Source organism: Mauremys mutica, chromosome 8 (assembly GCF_020497125.1).
Source record: "Mauremys mutica isolate MM-2020 ecotype Southern chromosome 8, ASM2049712v1, whole genome shotgun sequence".
Classification (NCBI taxonomy): Eukaryota; Metazoa; Chordata; order Testudines; family Geoemydidae; genus Mauremys; species Mauremys mutica.
This window is the reverse complement of record NC_059079.1, coordinates 37894692-37922458: the sequence shown is the minus strand read 5'-3', so window position 1 is coordinate 37922458 and position 27767 is coordinate 37894692. Positions and strand designations below refer to the sequence as shown.

The 27767-nt window shown below is 39.4% G+C and overlaps 1 protein-coding gene across 2 annotated transcripts; it reads right to left on the bottom strand.

Annotated features, from left to right (window-relative positions):
* Positions 1–522: 522 nt before the first annotated feature.
* On the bottom strand, positions 523–27071 carry LOC123375462 (hornerin-like). Of its 2 annotated transcripts, none has more exons than XM_045026346.1 (19): positions 27040–27071; positions 26051–26080; positions 24551–24589; positions 23443–23460; positions 22372–22416; positions 19352–19381; positions 17769–17804; positions 16618–16659; positions 15171–15221; positions 13318–13362; positions 12582–12614; positions 8858–8902; positions 7013–7054; positions 6489–6530; positions 5853–5894; positions 5208–5249; positions 4982–5017; positions 3577–3606; positions 523–2825 (listed from the first exon to the last, which is right to left on the bottom strand). In XM_045026346.1, exons 1-19 carry the CDS (start codon positions 27052–27054, stop codon positions 2727–2729), a joined length of 762 nt encoding a protein of 253 aa, XP_044882281.1. In that variant the 5' UTR covers positions 27055–27071; the 3' UTR covers positions 523–2726. The 2 variants fall into 2 exon arrangements, with proteins under 2 accessions (XP_044882281.1, XP_044882282.1); XM_045026347.1 differs by having other exon boundaries at positions 15192–15221.
* Between the last annotated feature and the right edge of the window lie 696 nt (positions 27072–27767).

Below are 27767 nucleotides of genomic sequence, written 5' to 3'. Positions count from 1 at the left end.
GTGCGAGTTACAGCACTATAAAGCAACCACCAGCGCTGCAACTCTTAAGTGTAGCCAAGGCCCAAGTTCCAGTTTGGGTAATTACTTTTTGCCCACCTACTTCCCCTCACTTAAATTGAATCCAATAGTCTTCACTTCCCAATCTAAAAGTGTTGTGCAATTTTGCTGAATGGGGTTATGGCTACTCGATTCACAAGAGGATTTAATGATATGATCATGTATATGTGGTTTGTCTATACTTTTGTAAAGCACTATCAGAAACAATAATCCTGGCAAGTGCTTGGAGCAAAGTTGAAGTCCCACTGATTTCCACAGCTTTCTTCATGACATGTGTACTCTGGTTGTTAGAGTTGCATCCTGGATGCTCATCTTACCCAAAGAATAGTTTTGACTCAATTTCTTTCCCATCTAGAAGTGGCAGCCCCAAACTCCCACCTAACTATAGAAACGGTTTAGATCATATCTCTTGGTGGGTGTCTTGTGCCAATGGAAAATAATTACAGAAAATTTCTAACAGCTGAACAAGTTTTATTAGAATAAGGAAAACAATATTACATATAAAGCCTCTCTTTTTCTCTTATTAATTCACTGTAAAGATTCATGCCAACTATCCCATGTTACCTTTGTTCCTGCTATCGATTTAGAGACAAAGACATACAGTGAATACTTTACAAGTTCTCCCCCCCCCCCAATAACCAAAAATGGTGGTATTTTTCTCTCAAACATCACTTCACCCAAACTCATAATTCTCAGGTCCACATTATTTACACCTACAATCCTTGCATTTTCACTTGCCCACACTTAGTTATGGTGTGTTATGAAACTCACATAAAACTGCACACACGTATTATACCAAAAACCATTTTAAAACATTTTTTTATACCTCAGAAAAGTGATAAATGGCAAGACAGTGTATGGACCCAATGATAGATATTGCACTGCTTCAATAAAGTTATGCAAATAAACACTACACAGCATATTGTATTTTAGATAACTATTTTATTGTATATATTAATCTGTTTTAAAGATATGCACTATGGGTCAAATCTGGGAGTTTTTATTCAAGCAAAACTCCTTTTGAATGAGTAATGACTTCAGGATTTGGTTTGAGAATATTAAGAATTTATGGAGTGCTCACAGTGTGCTCTGTACAGAACATAGGGGGAAACACAGCAATGTATGAAATCCTGGCCGTATTGAAGTCAATGGCAAAATTCCCATCAATTTCAATGGGGACAGGATTTCATCCATGTACCTACCCCAGGAGGTTTACAGTGTGAATGTAGTTTTAAGTGCTTTAAGACTACACACAACTTCTATAGGTCTTGGATTGATTTTTTTAAAAAGTGTTTTAGGTGCACTTGGTTAACATTTGACCTATCTTAAAACATACCGTGCTATTAGAACAATGACAGTTGTACACATCTGTTAGAGACAATACTGTACAATAAAGATGTAATTTATTAAACACCATTTACCTGCTGCTAGGAATTTATTGCTTGAAAGTGAGTATGAACAGGTTACATTTTAAAACTACTAGCATTTGCATTTTCTGGGAGTAATCTGCATCTTCCCAGATTACATATTCAGCCTTTCAAAAGGCAACACTTCTGAATAGATCTCCAAGGGAAAACACTGCTAAAAGATGCTATATGTGAAATAGCACATTTGTTTCCTTGAAATCCTTGCTAGTCAAAGATGATGTTTCTCTGGGACTATATCTGCTGCACAGCGATATTATTTTATGGATCTCAATATCATTCTTGAAATTAAATTTGACAATAAATCAGGTCTCGTAGTTTAGGCAAAATACTTGCTGAAAGAGAGCTGATACAGAGATACTAGCCGTTTCAGTAGCCAGAGTAATTCTCAAACATTCCCAGAGTGGGTGTTTTTCATCAGTTCCAAGGTTATTAGCCTTCCAAAGCCTTTTCTGGGCTACACTCCCTACTAAAGGTCTAGGTGGAGTGTGCCTAGACCTGTGGTTTTCAACCTGTGGTCCACAGACTATGTCTAAGATTTACAGAGTCTACACCGCCAATTTGAAATTTTTTAAGAGGTCTGCAAATGAAAAAAGGTTGAAAATCACTGGTCTAGACACATGGTGTTCTATTCTAAGTATCAGAATGTCTGCCTTCAGTGGCTTTTTATGAAAGAGGTGGAATATCCAAAAGTTTCACTGCAATAAGAAATTTCTGCATTGCAAGATTTACACTTCGCTCTAGTTTAATTACTATAGTAGATTAAGAGTAATATTCCAACACTGCTTTTCTGTTCCATTGAGGCTTTTTTATAAAAAATTACAGGATTGACTTTATTTTATGTAATGATGAGTGAGAGCCTTCATCTTGCACACATGACAATCCGCTATTATTTTTTTCCCTGGGTTAATAGCCATGTGGTCCCAGGTATCTTCAGAGTGGTTGGATTCACAACTAGATCAGATTCAAATCAGGTATTTATCACGTCAGTTAGAAATAAAAATTCATATAGTTAGGGCACAATATCTCCTTTTCAAATGATGCCTAAAATACTGAAAAATAAACCAGCATATACTGTAAACTAAAAAAAGTAGAACTAATCAAAAGCGTGGCATATTAACCATACATAATGACATTACAACAAACCGACAAATTATATATTCAACTTTGATTAGAATTTTATACAGAAAATTAATCTGTTATTACAGAATACTCTTCGTGGTCTCCAGTCACGTATTCAGATGTTCATATAAACCACTTGGGCACAACTGAAGAGGTGGCAAAGGCACTCAAAACACTGAATAGCAGCAAAAGGCTAGGGCTGGACTGTTTCCCAGCAGAGCTCTACAAAGAAAAAGAAAGACAAGTTATTCATTCTCAGAAACAGCCAGGCAATGAGGAACAATTTGATAAATCTGAAGCAAAGAACAATTTTATTCATTGTGATTCTCAAAGCATGGTAAATTCCAGAGAACTGTACTACTTATCTGTGTTCATTAATAAATGTTGACTGTGTGGTTTGGGTAGAAGTACTGGCTAGCCTATATGTTACATAAAGTTATTTATGTGGTGGGGTAAACAAAAAATACTGTATGGGAGGAGTATGTGTGACAGTTAGCCCTTTTGGCTTGTCTGCAGAACTCAGAATCTGTGCACCAAATTCAGACTTGGTTTAAGGAGGTGCATGCCAGAGATTTCTGTAGAGTTGTGCAGGGTTTCAATGGGTTGCTGTGTTCAGTTACCTGGTACTGAAAAGGAAATACTGGTGGTCCTTGAAAGGCAGAGGATTCTGAATAATGAAATATTCCAATTATTAGACCTAATCTAAATAATAACCACGCATTCAGTTTCTAAGTGGTAGGCTGAATTGAAGCAATACAGTGGAAATTCAGTATTTTGTATACTTCTACTTGAATTTGATGAGACTATTATACTTCACTATAATGTCCAATATTCTCAGATATTTGTATGGACTAAAGGAACTCTGATAGATCTCTCATATCACAAACAGACCTAATCAAAATTATATCCATATTTTTAATGTAAGCTGCCTATTGGAAGAAAACAGTAAAAGTTATAAGGGAAGAGTGCTTACTATGGAGCCGTCTTCTGAGGAATGTGAGCCCTGTTTTAAAAAAAAAAAAAAAGGGAAACAGTTATTTCCCCCCACATGTAAAATGGTTTTTAATTTATGGTATGAGGGTTTGACTCTCTATTCTGAGAAAGTGGATTGAAACTGCTGTAATCTCAAAGACAAAGTTGCATGGACATAAAACGGGACAAAATGGAGCAGTGAATCAGGCTCACCTACTTTATCTAAAAATCCTTGCTAAATGGAATGAAAGAACATTTATTTTGTTTCCTTTCATTCAGCTGCCTTACATTACACACAGGCCTGGTGTCCATAATTCAAGAAAGATGTTGAAAAACTTTGAGAGGATTCAGAGAAGAGGCATGAGACTGGTTAAAAGATTAGAAAACATGCCTTATAGTGAAAGACTCGAGGAGCTCAATATCTGTTTAGTTTATCAAAAGAAGATAAGGTTAGGAATGACTTGATCACAATCCAAGTATCTACACGAAGAACAGAAATTTCATAACTGAGGGATCTTCAGTCTAGCAGACAAAAGTATAAAAAAAAGTATAACGTATTTAAAAAAAACAACTTCTGTGATTACAGGTCTGTGAGGAAAAGCAACCTAAATTTGTGCTGGCCCTCTGCACTGGTGTGAATTCCACCATTACATGAGCTGACTACTGTGAGCTATGTAGTCTTAATACAGCACAAAAGTCTGCTACAGTAAGATTAAAAATCCAAGTATTTTCAAAATAGCAGCCACTATTTTTTTTCTGCAAGGAGACCAAACTATTTCATTCTGGTTAATGAAAATGGAAGTTGTTGTTGAATGACTCTAAATTTTCTGTCAGATGTGATTCCTTATATGGGATTACTATAGTGTCATTATGGTTTGAAACTGAAGGAAGTCTTCATTGAAATATCCCATGTCACAACTATAGGTGCCATTCAAACAACAACCATGCCTCAGAGTATCGTCTCATGAGTTTGCTGCAGCCTCTGTACTTAAGGCACTTAGACTGATACCAGGAATATAAAGTTCTAACCACAACTCTATTAGTTACATGAAAAGATGGTGCCTACAGACTGAGCATGCAGACCTGGAGTGTGCCTGCATCATAAACGAGACCCTCTGGGGATTATGCATGACTAGTTTGAGACAGAACTACATTACGCTACACATGTGTTGATTTATTGAGTGGCAGAATAGATTAAAACTGTAATGGGTCCCCACTGTGATGTGCAGCATTTGTGCTACTACTCCATTGCAGAGTAGGAACATCCAATGTATTTTTTATCCAGAGTAAAGTAATCCTTGAACATATTTCTCACATCAGAACTGATAGATATCCTTTTGGATTAGGTCTATGTTTTCACTTTACTGGAAGAAAGTGGTAAATACTATGGGGAAAACAGGACTTACATCTCCACCAGACTGCTTTCCTCCTGAAGGTAATCCCTGTAAAAAGGTACAAACCAGTATTTTAGTGTAAAGGAGTGTCTTTAAATATAGTTCAGTTTGAGGAACAGATATTTGTACTTTCCTGCTTAATGGAATGAAAGCAAAAAACAGGAGAGTGAAAGTATTGTGTTTCCCTTGCCTTAGAACAACACACTAACGTAGAGTGAGAAACCTAAAGTAGTCTTACCTGGCCATTGGAAGTGTTGTTGAATGAGATAAATGCTCCACCCTTTAAAGAAACCAGAATTGAGTCAATTTCTTGTGAAGACACTTGATTAAGTGCCATACTTCATTCAGGGTATTTAAAAAAAAAAAAGGAGAGAGAGAGAGAGAAGATCCCTGTCTGTGCTTAACTGCTTAGTGAAGTGTAGGGTAAGCAGAAAATGCACAGTCTCTTTCGCATTACTTCACTCCAGCAATTTACACTATGCAGTCTTTACATGAAGGTTCTTTGAAAATTTAAATTCAGTGGCTGTTAATCCGTTTACATCACAACAGGAGGAGAAATGATTGATTGTTTTTCTGTTGAAAGTAGCCAAAAGGAAAGACAGCTCATGTCCTGCGATGGAGTAAGTATAATGATTAGAGAGGCTTTTATTAGCTGTGGAAGTATGAAGGATGGAGATTCTAAGGAAGATGAGATAACTCATGTAGGAGTTTAGATCTGATCAGAAGGTGACATTCCAAATCAGTTCATCAAATAACTTGAATCCCTATGTTACCATGTTCACTGTACACCAGAAGTTGGAGGTAATTTCTGAAACTTGAATGTTCATTCACTAGGAAGCTCTTTGGAAGGAGATTTTAAATTCAGTAGAGAATGTGTTATTACCTGGACATTGGCACTAGTGCTGTTTGTGCTAGAGGATTCATTCTGTAAAGAAAACAAAAATGAGTAATTTCCCTGTGAGAACAATTATACTACCATAATTTTACTGGAAGATTTCCCCAAAAATGTCATACTATATGGGCTAGAGGCCAGTTTTGCACTCTTGTTTGCCAATAGTGCATATTGGGTTCTCCACACATATGCACACAACATTCTCTCTAGAATGCACTTGTAGCAGGAAGTGCTCTGTCTCCACTGGATGGTTCTGACTCTGAGCTCTTCAGTCATTAACAATATTTATTCTGTTCTGAGGGTTCATCACATAAAAGAGATTCTGAATACTACTCTCTTGCCATATATCACCTTGGGTCTTTTATCCTGAAAAACTACTACTTGCCAGGAGACATCTTATGGAAACTGGTGAATATGGTCCAGTGACCTTGTATTCCTGTCTCTAGCCACTAATTTAGGTGACAGCTAGGGGGTGGAATATTCACAACTCTGAACAACATAAGTTTTGCCAGCATATGTGGTAGTGTAGACACAGCCTTAGCATATGTCTACCCTTAAAACTGCTAGCATTACAACAGCTTTACTCAGACAAAATTCGGGGGGAGGGGGAGACAGGTGTTGCTTTACCTGTCCATTGTAACTGCTTCTGCTTAGAGCACGAGATGTATCCTGTGGAAAGACAATGAAATGAGCTAGTAACCCAAGAAAATGTTGACATGTACACTCAGGCACAATGCCTCATTTTGGGCTATATTTTTATTTGTTCTGATATCCAGAGACCTTTTGGCCTATAAATTAAATGGTACAATACATAATTATAATATAAAGGCTTATTTGTACATAATTCCCAGGTCCACACCTCCCATGTATGTTGAGCGCAACAACTATACAGCATTCCTGACAACTGCTTGGATGAAACAATTCTACTGCAGTTTAAATGTCCACTAATTTCAGTATGTCCCAATTCTGCAAGATGAATGGAAACCAAGGGTGTCCTGAAGCCTACAGCAAGACCTTACAAGATCAGGCCTTCTCCTAAACCTAACTCTCTTTACGGTAAAATTACTCTTCAAATAAATAAATCCAGTGTTCATTTTCTTAGAGGCATACTAGAGCAAATACCCTAAATATGATGAAGAAAGTGTGCTTACCCGGGCAACAATAACCTTGTTGCCTGCACATTTGGATGAACTCTGTGGAAAAAAAACAGAAGACAGTTATTGTCTTGTAGAAGTAACAAGATGGTCCATTCACCTACACAATGATAAAATTCCCTGGGACAGATTCTGCCTAGATTTACCCTGGCTTCCACTAGGTGAAAGCCCAGAAGCAGAGCCATGGTGGGGTAAATGCAGCCAGAGGAGAACTATTTTTTTTTAAAATGGCATATATGTAGATTTAAATGAATGCTAACTCTGGGTGACACAAGAGCTCAAGGTGCCCATGTGCTGTGTGCATTTGGAGGGTGAGTTCTCAGGGAAGTATTCAGTCAGAGTACCTGGGTTTGAGTACTATATGAGTACTAAAAATTGAAGTCTATATTTTGAACAACTATGCAGCAGCATTAAAAGCTGGTTGAAGGGGTTCAATACAGATCAATATAATTTCAAATAGCTTCAATCTTCATATAAATGATCAAATGAATGGTAAAAATCCCATACACCACACTATTGGCCCAGATTTTTGATGTTGAAGCATTCAGTTAGTAGGAAGCACCTCAGCACAAGAACTTCAATACTGTGGAGAAAGAAAGAGCTTACCTGACCACTAACTTCATATATAGAGAAGTGACACCGGGTGGCCTGCCCCATAGCACCCACTCCTGACCTAGTATGGTGCTGCAGGCAATCCGTGCCTCAGCTTCCCTTTCCCCAGGACATGTTAAGAACTCCACAAGTTCAAAAGAGTGTAATGCAAAATTCCCTTGCTGGGATTTTATTTTACTACATAAAAATAAACTTGAAATAAAGTCTCACTCCTTGGCTGTAGGGCTACAAAGCCCTACTGCTTAGAGCCTACAGTCTCGGAGAGTTCCTGTCCCATAGGGTAGTGTCTCTCTGTGAGCATCTCTCTACAGCTTGACCCTGATAGCCTTTTATCCAACTCAGCTTCTTATTATTCAATTATATGCCTAGGTAGGCTCCTTCCCATTGAAATTAGCTCTTTGAGAGGATTCTGGGGCCAGGCTTCCCATGAAGGCGCCAGCACCTTATGACAAGGAGTCATCCTGGAAAGACACCAATTATTTATGTGTTAAAGAACTTATTTAAATAGAATAAAGTTACAGAAATTTGCCTCCTCTTGTGCAACGAAAAGATAGGAGATTGTGTACCGTGGGCCTGGTTCTTTACTGCCTTGTATCTTGGCTAGTCGTTTATATTGCTGTAAAATAGATTCCAAATTAATCTGGAATCCTAACATTCTGATCTGTTACCATTGTACATTCTTTGAACAATGTGCAAAACGGAGGACCAGGCACAATTTTGTCTCCTGTTATTCACTCATCTCAGGCTAATGAAAGGCTTCCTAGAGTTGCAGGGAGGTATCATTGAAAATGACAGTAAAATGGACACTGGTACATTTTGAGCCAAAATTCTTTACTGGCATAAATTGGTGTAGCTTCACTAAAAGCTTTTTAATGAGGGTTTCATTTGACCATGGTTAAATAAATGTTAAAGATCACATAATACAAGTGTTGTCACATATATAATAGTTTAGAAATTCCAATATTAATTCAAATATTTTCATGAGTTTTTATTTGGGATTTAGAAACATTCCCTTTGTTGTTTTCAATGAAAGCACTGCAGCACTGTGCTAGTGCCTGAGGAAAAAAGTGGTTGTGTCTAGAGACAGAAGTGACTCTGGCTAGCAGTTTTCACAGCTGAATGAAAGGTGAAAATTAGGAGAGTGTATATAGAATGATGAGTAAATTAGTGCTCATGTACTAAGAGGCAAGTTGGGCAAAAACTTAGACACTGTAGAAAAAAAGTACTCACCTGATCACAATCACGGTTACTGCTGCCTGAATTACTTGGTGAACCCTGTAAAGACACCTGAAATCAGTTATTTCCTCATAAAATGGATTGCTTAAATACAATGGACTAGATCTTGGGGCCTGTAGCTTGGAAATTAAGGTCACACAAATAGAAAGCTTTGGTAGTGTAAAGAGTCCCTACAGTCTAAGGTTTGTGATAAGGAGTAAAATAAGACCTTAAGAAGCAAAATGAAGAGCCATTTACCTGGCTACTGCCATAGCTCTGTGAGGAAAATGATCCAGTCTTTAAAGTAAACCAAAAATAAATTATTTCTTAGTAAAGTGGATGGGTTCACTATGATTTTATTAAGGAAAAGAACCCTATTGATATTTATTTAGGGGAAGGATGGATTAGGGAATGGTGAATACTGCAGACTTGATGATTATGTGACTTAAATGTAAACTGAAAATAGTAAAAAAGGTAAATACTGGGGAGCAATAAACATCCCCACACTGCACTCAGATGCCAAATTTTGAACAGTCTCCACAGAAAGTATCATTTTTCAGTAAAAATTCTGTTTAAGTGAATGGTATTAAAAAATGGAGCACTCCATGCCCTTCTATTGCATTAATATAGTGAATGGCCATGAGTTTGTCACTTGGGAACTTGGCAGCTTCAAGGAGGTTAATTTTAATGAATGTCTGAAGTGAAGGTTCCAAGATGTTCAACATTCATCTATGAGGAGGAACTCTGATCTACAATAGTAATGTCAGTTTTGGCATTTCAAGGAGAGAATGGCTCATACTTGGGTCAGACAGCAAGATGACTTTTCTAACTATAGGGAAATACAAAATGTATGACAAAGACTGGGTGAAATCCTGGCCCCACTGAGGTCAATGGAAGTTTTGCCATTGACTTCATTGAGCCCAGGATTTTATGTTCTTACGTTATAGTTTGGTTACTGGCAGAGACACGGATTTTATAGCAGCAAAGAATCCTGTGGCACCTTATAGGCTAACAGACGTTTTGCAGCATGAACTTTTGTGGGTGAATACCCACTTCGTCGGCTTGCATCCGACGAAGTGGGTATTCACCCACGAAAGCTCATGCTGCAAAACGTCTGTTAGTCTATAAGGTGCTACAGGATTCTTTGCTGCTTTTACAGATCCAGACTAACATAGCTACCCCTCTGATACTTGACTTTATAGCTCACTACAACAATTTGTAACCTAACTCTCCTTTGTTCTAGGACTGCAGAGGTGTTAACTGCCCACTTCATCTTATGCTTAACAGTCTGTTCCACCTTGTATTTAGCTGTGACACTGTTTACCTTCTCTAAAGAAGAGCTCTGTGAAGCTCAAGTTTCTTCCACCAACAGAAATTTGTCCAGTAAAACTTATTACATCAGACACCTTGTCTCTCTAGTAGCAAATAATATAATTCAACCTCTAATTTTCTATATAACGTCATCCTTCAACAAAAATTCCCACCCAAGAGCTAACGGATACAATGCAAATTACAGTGATGTATTCCAGTACCAAGAGGCATGCTGGAATAAATTTCCATGTGGTAAGTGGAGCTTAAAAGGGTGCAGCACAGGTCACTCAGGGTATGGCTACACTTGAGAGCTGCAGCGCTGGTGGAGGCTTTCCAGCGCTGCAATTAGTAACTGTCCACACCTGCAGGGCACATCCAGCGCTGCAACTCCCTGGCTGCAGTGCTGGCTGTACACCTGGGTCTGCCTGGGGTATAATGATTGCAGCGCTGGTGCTGCAGTGCTGCTCGTAAAGTGTGGCCACACACCAGCGCTGTTATTGGCCTCCAGGGTATTAGGAGATATCCCAGAATGCTTTTAACTAAATTACTCTCTTTGTTTTGTTACGATGCCTCTCTTTGTTTTGTTGTGAATTCAGGGCTCCGGGAGCTGCTTATCTAAAAAACAAACACAGCTCCTGTTTGCTGTGATCAGTCTGTAACTGACTGTGAACAATCAATTGAGATAACCCACTACCTTGCTGTGAATGAGGCAGGCAGGGGGATGAGTGTTTGCTTGAGGAGAGAAACAGCGGGGGTGGGAGGGGGGAATAAGGGAGTCCATTGGAGCAGCTGCTTATCTGGTCTGCAGGCTGTTTGCAGTTAAGAGTAAGGAGTCGGGGAAATTTTCAGATTTTGCAAGGCAGGGAGCTGGTACACAGTGCCGGCTCCAAAAATCCACTCTCTCTCTCTCCCCCGCTCCCTGTCACACTCCACCCCACCCCCCTCTTTTGAAAAGCACGTTGCTGCCACTTGAACGCTAGGATAGCTGCCCATAATGCATCACTCCCAACAGCGCTGTAAATGCTGCAAATGTGGCCACACTGCAGCGCTGGTAGCTGTGAGTGTGGCCACACACCAGCGCTTTCCCTACACAGCTGTACAAACACAGCTGTAACTCCCAGCGCTGCACACCTGCAAGTGTAGCCATACCCTCAGGGTGGTGAGTGCAAGGAAGTAGACCTGCACAGGTAGTTCCTGCTGGGGGACAGAAGTCCCTGCCTGGAACAAACCTCAATAGGGAGCTGCAGGCCAGCTCCAGAGAGAAAGCAGAACGCCTGCCCATGGGAGAAGGAGTTGAGCTCCTGGACCCCTCTCAGTTGAGGGCATGTTGTGAATTGACAGCTGGGCCCACATTGGGCCTCCAAAGAGACTGAATGTGGTAGGAAGTGATCCAGGGAACAGGGATGGTGATACTCTTGCCCAGGCTGCATGCCTGAACTGACAGTCCCAGGGCCCCAGGTCGGAACCTGGAGGAGTGAGAGAGCCTGGGTTCCCCTAATGCTGACCACAGACATGAGACACAAGGGGAACTGTGGACTAGTTCTTGCTCCGCTAGGGGCACAACCCACTCCCAATACAAGGCCGTGGAATTCTGTCTTTGCTAATGTTCTATTCTTTGGTCACTTGTCTTTCAGTTCTCTGGTGCTGAGGAGCTGCTTCTTCACCAGCACCCAGCACAGTGAGGGTCCCTCTCTTCTTGTGCTTAACATGAGTTTCAAAATATAAAAATACTGTTGGGTATGGCTTTAGTGTTGTCATGATGACAGGGAGCCAGGGGCCAGAGACATAGCTAAGCTTGGGTCCAGTAGAGGGGGCCAAACTCACTGCCTCAAAGGGGCGACATTGGTGTTGGGGAGGGGGATCACTGTGAAAGGACCCCCACCTACTTCCTTCCCCACACCTCCTCCTACAGGTAGGACAGGGGGATGATCTGGATCAGAGCCAGCTCTACCATTTTTGCTGCCCCAAGCAAAAACAAACAAACAAACAAACAAACAAACCAAAAACAAAAAAAACCGCCACACACATGCTCGGACTGTGCTGCCCCAAAAATGGATGGAATGCCGCTCCTTAGCATGTTCCACCCTAGACACATGCTTCCTCTGCTGGTGCCTGGAGCCGGCCCTGATCTGGATCTACAATTTAATTAAGTTAAAAAGAAACTGCCAAGTAAGTTAGGTGTTCTTCAAATTTTGCCCTAAATCATTTAGGCACTTTAGTGACAAGTCAAATTTTCTAAAGTTATGTAGTTTCTAAAGTGTGTGCTTTTTTAAAAAACTAAATCCAATGAGGTTTGTACATACTTTTCAGAGAAATTGTTTGCAGCATTGTTCCACCGTTTGAGAACAAGAAATTAAATTTATGACACATTCCATTACTAAAACCGGTTTAAGGCTAACCTTAAAAACAATGGAGAAAGCTTACTCACCTGGTGGCAGGGATTGCTGTCGTATGAAGTACCCTGTGTAAAAAGACACTCAAATCATTCATTTCCTTGCAAACAACTCATCTTTCCTGCTGAAGCTTCTACTCTCAATCTGTCTTTTTCACTATTAACTCCACTATATTTTTACCTAGTTTCACTATCACTACTTTGACCTTATATTTGACTCCCTTTTTCTCCTCACATAGCCAGGTTCTCACTATTCAATACAGTGTTACTGAACCTGAGCTCATTTCAAGTGTGCACATGGGGAAATGAAATTCTAACGAAGGGTTGTCTTTGACCAGGAAACTACTAATTCAACTCTCATTCTTGAGGAGTCAGCCTGAGAAAGTATCTCTGATTGTAGTTGTATTAAATAAAGCAACATTTAGTTGAGAAATACTCACACATGTCTGTACTTGTTTGTGATTTTAGAGGAGTAGAGAATCCGAATTCAGGTACTTATGAACTATATGGTTAATGATTAGTCTCAAAATGGATGGGTCATTAACTGTACCTATTATTTATATACTAGTGTCTAACTGAGGCCATTCCTGTTCAGTACAATAGCCAAGGTTCCATCTCTCTGGTTCTCTGCACTGTATAATTTCAGGCACAACAATGGAAACAAAAAGCTCCTACTTCAGTTAATGGGCACAATCCAATTTATAACAAAATGTTTTAATACTAGTAATAAATTGAGACAAATCTCCACATATAGAGGAGGAAAGGGACTTACCTCTCCACAACCTGTACTGACTCCCGAGGAAGACAATCCACCCTGCTGAAAAAAAAAAAATCCCAACAATTTATTTTCATTGTAGAAATGATGCTTCAAGCAGATAAATATACAGGGTTCTGTTTGAAGGAGAGAAGCACCAGAGGCTAGTAAGTTCTTCAACTTACCTCCCTTTATCTTGCCATTCTACACTATGGAAAGATTTACCTTTCAAAATGAAAGTGAAGAAGGTACTTATACATTTAGGGCCCGATCCAATGTCCACTGAAATCCATGGAAAGTCTCATTGACTGCAATGGGGTTTGGACCTGGGATAAAATTTTCAGAAGCACTTGAGTGACTTAGGAAACTAACTCCTATTTTCCAAAGAGACTCAGGTTACTTTAGGAGCTTAAGTCTCATTGAAAGTCAAATGGGATTTAGGCTCTTAAGTGTCTAAATAAATTCTTGAAAATGTGAGTCAGGGTCCTAAGTCACTCAGATGACTGAAAATTCTACCCCTGGCCCTTGGTTGTGAATACACTGAAAACAGACGTTACAAAAGCTGCCATTGCAGAAGAGTATAGAGGGCACTGGGGACACTGCCCCAACAAAGTATGCAAGTCCACACATATAGAATGTATGTGAGAGAGAGAGAGAGAACGAGAGAGAGCACCCGCATGCGACTAAATATGAATCGCAACACAGAAAGCCTGCTACAGATTTGCAGTGTTTGTAATTCGTATTTAGTAGCAAGATGTTCTCCTCCACCACCACTCCTCAGGCACATGTGTAGTTAAGGTCTAACCAAAGGTGAAGCCAACACTGATTTTCAGTGGGGTTTAAGGTACTGGATTCAATTCCCAAGCCACAAGCTGCAGTGACTATAGTGTGTCACTAAAGTGTTCATATCTTACTGACCCACGTTAAACCCTGCTGAGGGCCTAAAACGTACCTAGTTCTCATGGATGTAGTCTCCTTTCAATCAGGACTATGTTAACGTGCTCTAGGTACCCTTTAGAGCAGTGGTTCTCAACCGATGGTCCTTGGGCTGTTTGTGGCCCAATCAGCACGCAGCTGCAGCCCATGTGACATCCTCAGGAAGATAATATATATACACACGCTATCTATATACATATATGGTATGTGGATGCAGCCCACAACACACAGAGAGCTGCAAAGTGGCCCACAATGGTAAATAGGTTGAGATCCACTGATCTAGAGTGCGCCAGCAGGGCCAACGTGGAGAAGTTAGCTTGCAACAGTTTTAGAGCACTCTACAGTTAACTCCCCTCCAGTCCACATATACACTTCAGGGACCAGCTTCACATGCCCTGGTGCAGACTCCAGGGGCCAGGTAGGTTATTCACAGGACCAGACTTCCCCCCCCCCCCCCTGCTCTGCACCACTTGCTCCAAAGCTCAGCTATCACTGCTCTTCTGGTGAAAATGCATTACTAGATCTTTGAATGCCGTTCAACAGGAAGAAACAAGAAGCCAAGGAAGTCATGTTTGACAGAGACAAATAACGCCAAATTCTTTGGTGATATAAATTGTCATAGCATTATTGATTTCAATAGAGTGGTGCCAATTTACCCCAGTAGAGAATTTGGCCCATAGATTTTGACATAATTTCAGGGCACTAGTGAAGAAGAGTGCAGTGATTTGCCTATGTTGTGACGGTTCTAGTTTGGACCAGTTGCAAACAGCATTTCTGTATCCCCTACCATCAGCCCTCTGTCTATATTAACCTAGAGTAATTTAACCCTGCAACAACAAATTATACCAAAACTAAAAGGACATAATCCAGACAGTAGGGAAGCGATTGATTATTCAGAAGATAACTAAGAGCAGGGAGAAAAAAAGATTGCTTACTTGGCTGCCCTGTGAGATTACTTGGCTGCCCTGTGAGAAAGTGGACGGATCCTGTGAAGGAAGCAGAAGCCATTTATTTCATTTGTAAAAAAAAAAAAAAGAAGCAGCATATTTGAATACTATACTATTTGTGCAAGGGATGCCTGTTGGTATTTTCCTACTTGTGAAAGGAAAGGAACAGGTGGAAAACACTGTATTAGTGACCTTTGACTCCACTCCACTAATTTAATATGGGACCTGCAGAAGTTAAAGTGATGTTATGTTGTGTTTTGAGCACACAGAGACCGTTTTGATTTTCAGATGGAAAAGTGCTGTTCATTTACATTGTATTCATGTGAATATATGGAGTCTGTGTAGTTAGTGCACCTGAGCCTTTAATGAGGTATGAGAGATCCATGATCCCATCAATGGAATGACCATCCTTTAGATTTTGGTCTGAGCTAGTAAGTTTTCTTATGAGTGCTCAGCTACTGCAAGCAACATTCAGGGGAAAAAATGAGAGAAAAATAAATATGGTTTACCTGGCTTTGTGAGGAGGACTGATTTCTCTAAAGAAGCCAGTTATTTTTTTGTGAAAGGATAAACCACATGATCGCATCCGTACAACATTTAAGAAAGAATCTAACTATGAAATGATTCTTGGCATTTGAATAACACAGAGGACATGACTAGAATTGCAAAAGGATTGGAAACTATATGACAGCTTCCCTAAGCAATAGTGACCCTAATGCAAATAAGTGTGTTTCCTTTTTAAAATGTGCTTGCTGAAATTAATTTGGGAAAAACTGGGAGAGGCCAAAAAGATGAAAGAAAAAGAAACAGAGGAAGTGGAAACTGTTTCAGAATTATTCAATAATAAACAAAGTTAGGACAGGAGTAAAAAGAGGACTGTCTGAATAAGCAGAGAAGTGAAAAATGGTTCCTTGGTTTTTAAATTAATTGTATGAACCTCAGCAACTTGAAAACATATCTAAGTTAAGATTAAATTAACATTAATGTTAGACAGAAACAAGAAACCGCGGAGGTTCTAGCTGTTATTGATCTGTATATATTGAGTTCTGAGAGGAACAAATAACCATAAAGGGATTTATCCACTGCATGGATACATCTGTTAACTGTCAGTAATTACACAGCATCCTTCTGCTCTTGTTTAAGAGCAACACAAATAATTGCAGTCAACCCAATGGATCTTTATTTGACTTTGGACCATTTGTGTTGGCTCACCACAAAGGCACATGGTTTGCTAGACTATTCATAGAAGTAAATTTGATTGCTGTAGTTATATACATTTTTCCCCCTTCTTTACAGCTCTGACACCACCAATGGTACCAATATGCCAAATCTGTCTTTTAAGATTTTGGCTGCTTAGAAGCTTGCCGTGCTTAAAAGCAAAACAAAACAAAAAACACACAAAAAACCCCCATAGAATGGATATAAAAGTACATACTTGGCCTTTGGTATTGCTGTTCTGTGAGGTAGAAGATTGACTCTGTAAAGAAACCATAAATCAGTAATTTTGTTGTGAAAAGGCTTGATTAAATGCCATACTGTCTCAGGAAAAGAAACCCATCTGTACTTATCTGGATGGCGGAAGGAATATACAGAGACTGGTACAAGCTTTGTCTCTGTTCCATTAGGCTACAGTATGGAAAGTTGAGAGTATACTTCTACGAAAGGGTCATATCTGGTGAAAGAATACCATTTACTGAATGGTATCAGAGGGGTAGCCATGTTAGTCTGGATCTGTAAAAGCAGCAAAGAGTCTTGTGGCACCTTATAGACCAACAGACGTTTTGGAGCATGAGCTTTTGTGGGTGAATACCCACTTCATCGGATGCATGTCATCCGACGAAGTGGGTATTCACCCACGAAAGCTCATTCTCCAAAACGTCTGTTGGTCTATAAGGTGCCACAAGACTCTTTGCTGCTTTTACTGAATGGTAATCAAATCTCCTCCAGAGAAAATATACTGAGTGGCCTTGAATCTATACAGAGGCATAGAAGAGGCAAATTCTAATGAACATTGATGTGTCCAGGTGTGTGTACATTCAATGATCATTCTTTAGGTGTCAATCTGAGCTAACAACATCTCCTAGGAAAGTCAGACAAATGTATATACACAGGTTATTTAACTTCAGAGGAATCTGAAGTGTTTTGCCAGAATATTAACCTGATGAGAGTTTTGCTTGAGTTAACAGGTGTTGGATAAGCCCCTATTTTACTTTTCACCATTGATAGGGAGCTGTGACGACACATTCTGTCTCAAAGCTTCCCACACTTCTCCAGTGCAGTGTGTGAGGTGCAAACTGCTACACCCCTATAAAGGGGTACATCATACACATGTCCCACCATGGGGAGGGTAGAGTCATGGTTAACTTATGCTCCTTCCTATCTGCCCTTTCAGGGTACAGTGCTCCCCTTTGTGAAGGGGCAGCAATTCTGGTCACTCTCTTTGCGGTAATCCTTCAAAAAGCTCTCTCCCCCTCCCCCCACTGCATGACTGTGTAACGACCATCCAGAATCTAGCCCTACATCTCTGGTTACCGTGAGAGGCACATCAGGACAAATCTTTAAACACAGTGGTAAGATTGTGCTTACCAGTTTACAGATAATGACGTTGTAGGAGGATGAACTCTGTAAAGAAACCCAACAGTTACTTCCGTGGATGCAGGGTTGTTTGAATACAACCACATTTTAGGAAAAGAAAATGATTTGCATTTATCTACACAGTTAGGAGAGAGCCTGCAGAGAGTTGCCTAGTCCTTATTTTGCTCCTACTGATCACCACCGGACACCAAAACCAAAAATACCCTGGATAATTATGGGTCAAATTAGTGAATTATACATTGGTCTATATGAAGGACACTGCCAAGCCATACCAATCTAGAAGAAGTTGCCAGGGGGAATGCGTCACAACCAGAGCGCTTTGACACTGCCTGGTGTTTAGAGAGGGGAAAGAAGGTATGGTCCCAACTTGTACTCCTCTCTCCAGGCCCACTTTGGGTAGTTTGTAGCCCTGGGGGCTCTAGGAGGCACAATTTCAGCACAATTCCCAAAATCTCCCTATGCTGGTCTAGCTCTGCAAAATGTCCTGTATAAATTGCAGTGTGGCACCTAAGTACTAAGGCCAATATTTTCAAATCTGTCTCTAATGATAGGCCTCCAAATCCATATTATAGGCATCTAAATAAAACTGATGACTTTCAGAGGTGATGAGCATCTTTAGCTACCACTCATGTCTATAGGAGAGGTGAGTACTCAGCACCTCTGGAAAAATCAGGCCACTTTTCTGTAGGTGCCTTACTTCGGATAAAAATTTGAAACCTGTGTGCCTAGAGGACTTCGGGGCAGATTTTTTAAAGGCAAAAATAAGAGTAAGGTGACCACTGGAGTCCAACTAGTCCATGTTCCTTTGAAAATTTCCCCCTTGGTATATATGGTTTCCACATAGAAAGTTTCCTGCCCTGAAGTCACTCCTCAGGGGATGTATCCAATGTTTGGATAACAGTCTTCTCCCTAATGGGCCAACTACCCCCATCTTCATTTTTTTTTTTTAAACAGTGAGAAAATTCTGGTCTTTCGAGCACCCCAATTCAGTCTTGCAATGCAATGTAAACACACATATTAGAGTTATACGGTGGAGAAATGCCTTACTGACCTGGGTAAGGAAAATATAAATAAATAACGACATGGAGTAGGAAATTCATTTTTAAACAATTTGTGTCTCAGCAGTTTTACAGCCCGGTTTATTTGTATTTTTCTTCTATTTAATTGAAACTTTAAAAAACAAATTAAAAATGTCAGTGTAATAAATAATAATAATTGAACAACCTTTCAACTTGGTAATAAATCATATAATGGCTAGTAAACTCCACCTCTGGCCAAGGAGTTGTTTTCCTTCTATACACCTTGATTTTCAGCCTCAGAGTTTACTCAACCCAGGATATTGTTATTACCTCATAAAAAAAGGAAGAATCCTGTACTTATCATTTAAGTAGCCACCATCATCCTCTAGATTTCTCTATTACTTTATCCATAGTAATGCTACCTTTCAACAAAAGCTGCCACACAACAATTAATGGAAGTAGTAAATAAACGTTTTGTTGCGAGTTGGACTAAGAGGCAAGTTAGGTAAAAACACAAGTACAGTGGGAGGAAGTAGGGAAGGGAAGAATACTCACTCGATCACAAGGATTGACTCTCTGTCCACCCTGTAAAGAAACCAGAAACCTAGTCATTTCCTTGTAAAATAGATTGTTTTCTTGAAACAGTGTTGTAATTAAAGAAATGTATAAATGGTTTGGTGGAGTGAAGGACCACAGGAGGTTCCAGGTTTGCCTCCCTTTGTTCATCCACCCTGCACTATGGATTGGTTTAGTATGGGTGGGATTCCTCCAAATATTAAATAAACTGAATATAAAGACAATTTTAATTTTGAGAAACGTAATATTTTTAGTCAAATAGGATCTGTTTGTTTGTAAGGTGGTTACCTGGCCAAAGATACTGCCGCTCTGTGATGAAGACAACCTTGTGAAGAAACCATTTATTTCTTTGTAAATGGGTCTGTATGTTGAATGTTTTACTGCTTGCTCAAAAGACACCTATTTTTATTTGCCTATATGTGGGAGGGAAAGACTAGAGGAGAGAGAAGACTCCACTGTAGCCATGTCTACACTAGACATTTTCATGCATTACTCCCAGTGGGATGTGCTACCCTCCTGCAAGTACCAGATGATGCACTACTGTAGAACAGGCACAAGTAGTTTTATCACCACATCAGTAAACTGTGGTAAAAATGGGCAAGTCCTGTCTATTCTAACACACTGGTGGTAGTGTCAGATCTAGTGTAGACAACACCTGAATCTCCGCAAGGGACTGTTCCATAGCTGGCAACTGATAGAGCACAGCAATGTTTTGGCCATGTTCCCTCTTCCTGCAACACCTACTACGTTGGGCTTAGGGGTGGGGGGCTAAGTAATGTACTACATCATTCTACATACACTAGAAGGTGATGCGCTGGCCATATTGGCTCTACATGACATGGGAATCCCAAACTGGCTAACGAGATGAGCTTTCCCAGAGTCTCACTCATCTCTCTCAATTTTTAAATCACATTTATTTAATTCTTTAAGCAAGGCTCCAACAACCATAACAGTTAGCCAGAATCAAATGGTAAGCACATGTTTAGTTAGAAAGCAGCACATTGAAGTAAAACTGCGGTGGGAGAGGCTTACTCAGCCATAGGACTGGCTTTTTTGTGAGCTCCTTAAAAGAAATCAGAAACCAGCTATCACCTGGAAACGGGGTTTGTTACAAGAGTGTACTGTTTGTAAGAAGAACATCTATGGGAAGTTTTCATGTTGGGGTTCTTTCCAAGTAAGAGAAAACGTCATCTTTCAGCAAGATAATTCTGGTTATTTATGTAATTTTTCCAAAGAGAAAGTGGACTATGTCCTCTTCTGAGTGGAATATACTGATTTGCTGTTACTTATCACACACAAAAATATGGATAAAGGATGTTTTGGGGCCCTGACATTTTACACGCATCTATTAGGGAACATAAAGATGATTTTTCAGAAAAAAATAAACCATACACATAAATACATTTAAAAAAGGTTCTGGGAAACCTAAAATAGAATTAAACAATGGATAAAATATTGGGGAAGCAGTTTCAAAATTCTACTGTTCCTGCTCAAGTCAATGGCAAAGTTCTTCATGTGTTGCTTACATAAATACTGCTGCTGCCCGAGAAACAGTGTCCACTCTATAAAGAGCCCAGAAGCCAATTTCTTTTGGATGAGGAACTGTTCAGATAGTATATTGTTTCAAGAAAAGAAACCATACTATACTTATGGTATGAAAAACTAGACGAGGTTCAGTTTTCCCTCCTGTTATTCCACCACTCCATCTAGTGCCAGTTGTTATATTTTCTCTGAAAATATGTCATTTTATAGAATAAGTTCTGTTTGACTTTATAGTATTTCCAAGGAGTCCAAATAATCCTGTTTACCAAACACAGATTTGTCTTAATACAGATTTGCCAGGGCCAAATGCAAAATGAAAACATTTAATTATAGATTTTTTTTTAAAAAAAAAAAAAGGAAAAAAAGCCATGGTATACAACCTTAAAATAAAAATCATGTGCAATTATGAGACAAATCTTCACTTTACAACATAATGTTGTTTAAAACCATTTAAAAAAACAAATAATCCTCTAGTGACCATTTATAGAGCCAAATTAGACAAAAAAAACCCCCAAACAACAAAAAACAAACAAAAAAAACCATGGAGGGATCTCTCTCCATACTGGGCTGGCAAATGTATTAAAATATCCTTAAAGTAACTGCTTTTTGCCATAAAAGTCATAAACACACTGGGCCAGCTTGTGTAAACTGGTGTAGCTACTTCAGTGAAACTGACAATCTGGCCCATGCCCTTACTGATTATAATAGGGAAGAAGAGTAGAGGGCAGGTGACTGTTTGCCTTGTGGGTAAGATTACATATAATCCAGAAGCCATTTATCTCCTCATAGGATATAAAAGTATGATGTAACCCTTTAATAAAAGTAATGGGCATAATCTAATTGCTAATTAATTAATTGTTCAGTTACAAAGAGACATGCTGACACAAAAACTATAAGTACAGAAGGGAAAATGCTCATTTGAGTATGGACTTTCATTTCATAAGAGGAAGAACTCTGTAGAGAAATCAAACTAGTTATTACCATGTAAAAGAGCCTGTAAACTTTCAGGTTACAATTTTGACTTGTAACCTGCAAAATCTTTTTAATACTGAATAAAACGGAGGGCCAGAATCCTCAGCTGGTACAAATCAATCTATCTTCATGGACTCCAGTGGAGCTTTGCCAGGTTACACCACCTTGTGGTCTGGCCTTGGAAGACGTGCAGGCTTATATGCTTAAGGTCACGTAGATATTGAGAGCACTAAAGAATCAAAGGTTTCCATATTGTATTGTTACTAAAAATAATGGCATAGTCTTGAGTCACTAATTTATAGCATCTTTGACTTGCTGAGACCACTGTCAGATAATCTTAGACATCCCCTAGCTCTCTGTCCATAGTTTGTCCATTTTCAATGAAGGCTCCCATTCAACTAATCCACTGGAGCTGAATAAGCATTCAGTTCACTTAGAGATATGTTGGGATGAAACTCTAAACACAATCAGGAAAGCGTGCTTACTTGTGAATGGATAATGCGGCTGCCATATCCAGAGTTGGCCAAGATCTGTAAAGAAACCAGGGGCTATTGAATTGAAATTGTTTAAATGAAATATACTTTCAGGAAAAGAATGATTTGTACTTCCCTGCTCAAGGAAGTAAAGCAGCAAGTGAAACTTGATTGTGTCTCCCCATTTCCACCACACAATACTTATGGAAAGGTTTACTATAGAGATTCTTTGAAATTAAAAATAAAATGGATACAGTTCTGGGCTAGATCTTCCGATGTGGCTGATATATGCTCTGCATATATGCTCAGGAAGCAAGCTGGCAGGTCCCTAGCATAACTTAGGGTATGTCTACACTCAGAGCTGAGGGCGTGATTCCCAGCTCATGCAGACACTCTCACACTAGCTCTCATTGAGCTAGTGTGCTAAAAATAGAAGCATAGCCATGGTAGCACAGGCAGTGGCACAGGCTAGTGATACTGAGTATGTACCTCACCGGCTTCAGGTGGGGTTGTACTTGGCACAGCTAGCCTGTGTTGCCACATGATGAGAGCTAGCACAAGTATGTCTACGTGAGCTGGGACTCACACCCTAGCTCACAGTGTAGACATAGCCTTAGAGTGCCTGCTACTACAGCCCTTTGTGACCGACAGTGCCACAGTGCTCAGCTTGTTGGTGCTTGGGGGGGAGGTGGCGGTTGGAGCCTTTTTGCAATGTGAATAGGGATAGAGCTGCCCTTGAACAAACTGGAACTCTGCCTCACCTTTATGTGGGCCAGGATAGGTTGGGGACGAGCCTTTATCTCCCTCACCCTCTCTGCCTGGGCCTTATATGGATGCATAGTATCTGTCCTTTGATCATTTTATCTAGGGTAATGAAAATGTTCAGGTGAAGCTCCATTCCACCTCCTAACAGCAATTCACCCAGAACCCTATGCCACTCCCATACAGCTCGGTCCCACTGGTTCTGCAGGAATCATGGACATCCTTCCATATGGGAGAAACCAGGCACAGGATTTGCGCTCATAATAGCATGACATTATAAATACAGAAGAAAAACAAACAAACAAACAAAAATGTGCTTACCGATGGGAAAGTTTCACGCTGTAAAAGAAACCAGAAACATGATTATTTTGTGTAAGGTTTAAGATAGAATACTGCTTCAGAAAAAGAACTCTATTGCCTGGGTGAAGTGAAAGACCAAAGGCAAGTGCACAGCCTATTTTGTTTCTCTTCATTGCACCATCTACACTATGGAAAGGTTTACCATGTCTGATGGTTCTCTGAAAATTAAAGTAGTGTGTATACTTCTCCATTCGGTTTTGAGTACACAGTAGATATTATGACACTTTTTGTCCCCTAGTGTTCATTTGAATGGCAACTAAAATGATAGTAGTCTATGTCTTCCTATAGAGTACACAGAGTCTGAGCCAAAGCCCGGGAGTCTGTTGGAGTCTCTTTGTACCTTAGAATATTGTGGGTGCGGAGGTGTGGGGGGAGAATTCTGATGCACAGTGAGGTGTCCATAGCCCCATACATTTAGACCCATCATTTGTGAGATATGTGCAGCTTTTCAGTCAGCTGACTACACCAAGAACAAAGGAATCTGAAGGATTTAGTACTAAGGAAGGTTACTGGAGGCAAATGGAAAAAAGGGTTTTTTGTCACATTTCGTTCTGAAACAAGCCCTAAATATTTCATCCACTTTTAGGCAGAAATTATTTTAGTCTGAAAGAAAGATTTCAAAGTGAATAGGTACAGTAGAATTACAACAGCTGGAAACTAAAGACTGAAGTAAGTTTACAAAAGAAAGTTGCAATAGAAACAGTGGCCTTGTTTGAGATAGATATAATGGATAGTGAGTTCTGGGATCAGCAGTGAATCAGACCACTATACAATTACAGAACGTAATCATATACTTGTGAGTCAATAACAACATTCCTGTAGCCTGACTGAGAAAATTTCATTTCTGTATAACATCAAATCATTGCAGTGATCTCTTAGATCTGGATGTAACTTTTAATTATTTAGCCAGCCTCTTTCTCTATGCACAATTGCATCAGTAATATAATCCCGCTCAACAAAAGCTTCCGTCCAACAACCAGACTGCTGTATCTACCTGAGTGCTAAGCATGTGGCTATTCAGAAGCACTTAGATTCATAACTCTAAGAGTTGTGGAGAAAGGATGCTTACCACAGGTGGGTAGGGTTTGCTGTCGGGATAGGACACTGGCTGTAATGAAACCAGAAACAAGTTATTTTCTCATAATGGGGGTTTATTTAAAATGCAGTATTGTTTCATGAAAAGAAATCTCTCTGCACTTAAAAGTCTGATGGAATGATAATGATTAGCACCTGCACAATATAGCGTTTTTATATATCTGAAACCATGTTACAAAAAGTATTATTATCCCCATTTTACAGATGGGTGAACTGAAGCACCAAGAGCTAAGTGACTTGCCCAAGGCCAACAGTGAGTCACTGGGAAGCAAGTGGCAGCCCCCAGCAGTGAGTCTCATAACCTGGGCCTACAGACTCAGGCTGGAGGAGCTTGTGCTACAGTGCTAAAAATAGTTGTGTAGATGTTCAGGCTTGGGCTGGAGCTTGGAATCTGAAGCCTAGGGTGGAGGGTGGGCTTCAGATCCTGAACTCCAGCCCTAGTTGCAAGGTCTACATAGCTGTTCTTAGCATGAGCCCCACAAACTTGAATCTATAGACCCGGACTTGGAGACTTGCTGAAGCAGCCTGCTGCTGCTCTGCAGTGTAGACATATCCTCACATATCCACTGGTCCTTTGGATGGAAGGCCAAAAGAGGACACACTCTGTTTTGTGTCCTTTCATTGACTCCTATTCTGTGGGAAGGTTTAATATGGACATCCTTTGAAAATTAAAGTAAACTCAATAGTAATATGTTGTTTTGATCTTAATGTTATTTTTCTGGTGAAAAGTTTGTTTTGACTGAATTAAAAAAGGAAAATAGCCCGTATCCATGAGTGGAATAATTACTGTGACAGGAAGTGATTTTAATCACATATACAAGGGAATTCTGATGAGAGGGAGGACTGAGTAGTTTGATTTTAAAAATAGGTAATTTAAAAAAACCTGACGATTATTTTAATGCTGGAATAAATAGAAAATTGAAGTGACCAAGGTTATGGTGATTTGGATGGAGAGGTCTGACCAGTCACAAATCTGTGTGTAGGGATTTGCCTACTATGGGTTTATCGATCATTTCCATACAATAGTGAGTCAGTCCCTGTACAACATCCTTGTACTCCAATTGTTTGTCTGAGACTATTCAGTTTCAATATTATGGGCCAAATTAATCCCTGGTGCCAATTCCACTGGCTTTACACCAGGGATGAATTTAGATCCATCTCATCCTAAAGTTCCCTTTGTAACAATAACTATAGTGCCTTCCATCCTAGGATGTCTTATAAAGCTGTCTATGCATTTTTTTTACTATACTATTTTATCCACAGTACAGTCGCCATAATATAACTAATGAGCCTAATGCATTTGACATTTAGTAAACCAAATATTCAGTTACTGAGAGATAATATGGGAAACAGCTTTGAGCCAGCATCTCAGCTGGTGTAAACTAGTAAAGTTTCATTAAAATTAAAGGTGCTATACCGATTTACACCTGCAGAGAACATGGCCCTTTAAATTCAACAGAGAATGAGTGCTTACCTTTTGAACACCACTGCCTGAGGAGACAGACTGTGAAGAATACAGAAACAAATTATTTACTCAGAAAAGAGTTTGCCAAATTTAATTCACTACCTATCAGACAGGAGACAGTGATAGCTCTAAGATCTGCTTGGATTGCCAAACCATGAAACATTCGAAAGAAAAGTATTCTTATGTGAGGCAATTAATGAATAACATAGGCAACAGATTAATGGGAGCACAAGAGGGAAAAGAGTAACCCAGTTGTCGCCATTGTTTCTAGCACAATACCCAGTTATTTCTGCCAAATTTATTTCAACAAATTTATGTTGAAAAGAAAGTTTCAAATAGTAGAAGTAACAAATCTAGGTGGAATGTTAGGTAGAGTTAAATGATTATTTGAAATGGAAGATAAGTCATACATTGACAGTAGAAAATTAGACCTTGATTCCCTTAATCAGAGGTAGAAACATCAGGAGAACATAGAAGACTGTAGGAACAGAGCCAGCTGGAAGTAATGGAATTCTCCATATGAACAGAAATGTTTTTATGAAGTTTAAAACAATTTCCAGGAACCTCCCACAACACTGACCCACACATACACTTCCCATATGACAGAAGCAGAGGAAACTCCTATGTGTAAGCTTTACTTTTTGTTCTGAGTATCCACCAGATAAAACCTTTCTGGTGAAAATATTTTGTTTGTTTCCAATAGTAATCAAGATAGAAAATATCTGCTGTCCACATGCAGAAAAAAAAAAAGACTAACTCAGGGTCAGTTTAACCAGGAAGAAGGAAACTAACAAGGTGGAGCTATGTAATGCCCCATAAATGCAGCATTAATCTGCTGAAATCATTTGGGCTAGTAATAATACCTAATAATTTCAGGACATCCCTCTCTGAGGTCCTCCCATGGATTTCTCCACAGTAGGGCAACATTTGAGCCTACCTGTTTAATTACTGAGTTGCATAGAAAGTTTAAACTCTAAACAGAGAAAATGTGTTCCTACCTGGCCATAGGACATGCCGGTGTTAATTGAGACAGCACTCTGTAAACAAATCACAGACTAGTTATTTCTTTGTAAAATGGTGTGTTTCAATAAAATACCATTTTTGGAAATAAAACTTATATGGAATTCTTTGTTTGGTGGTGTGGAGGACTAGGGGAAGGTACAAATATTAAGCTAAATTCTGATTTCAGATACATCTGAATAAATTCAGAGTAACTCCTCTGACTTCATTTAAACTACTCAGTAACTTTGGTGTAAATCCAGAGATCAGACTCTTCCAACATTCAACTGCATTACATCATATGTAAGTTTAATGGATGGTGTTCTTTTGAAATTAAAGTTGACACTCATATGTTTAGGTCATGATTCAGCACAGCATGTAAATACAAGCCTAACTTTAAGCACAGCATGGCAGTAGTCCCATTGTAAACAGTGCTTTGCTAGATCAGGGCCTTAGTTCTCAGTAGACATCAGAGAAAGTGCCACCTTTCTGGTGAAAATATTTTGCTTGTTTCTATGGCATTCAAAATAGAAATAGAAAATGTCATTTCAATATAATTATAAGAAAAAAGGGAAGTTGATAGTACATAAATTCTCTAGATTAATACAAAAAATAAAAAAAAAAGTGTTGCTAAAAGAATCAACTGATATTATGTTGATTATGTTTTTCAGCCATGCAAAGGGAACTCCACCAAGAAAAGAAGGACTAAATTGATCAGTGAGAGTGT

Coding starts and splice junctions, on each gene's coding strand:
- LOC123375462 (XM_045026346.1), bottom strand. Junction 19,382..22,371: donor GCCGCATTATCCATTCACAA/GTAAGCACGCTT, acceptor GTTTCTTTACAG/GGTGGACAGAGAGTCAATCC. Junction 3,607..4,981: donor GAAAGCAGTCTGGTGGAGAT/GTAAGTCCTGTT, acceptor TTTTTAAAACAG/GGCTCACATTCCTCAGAAGA.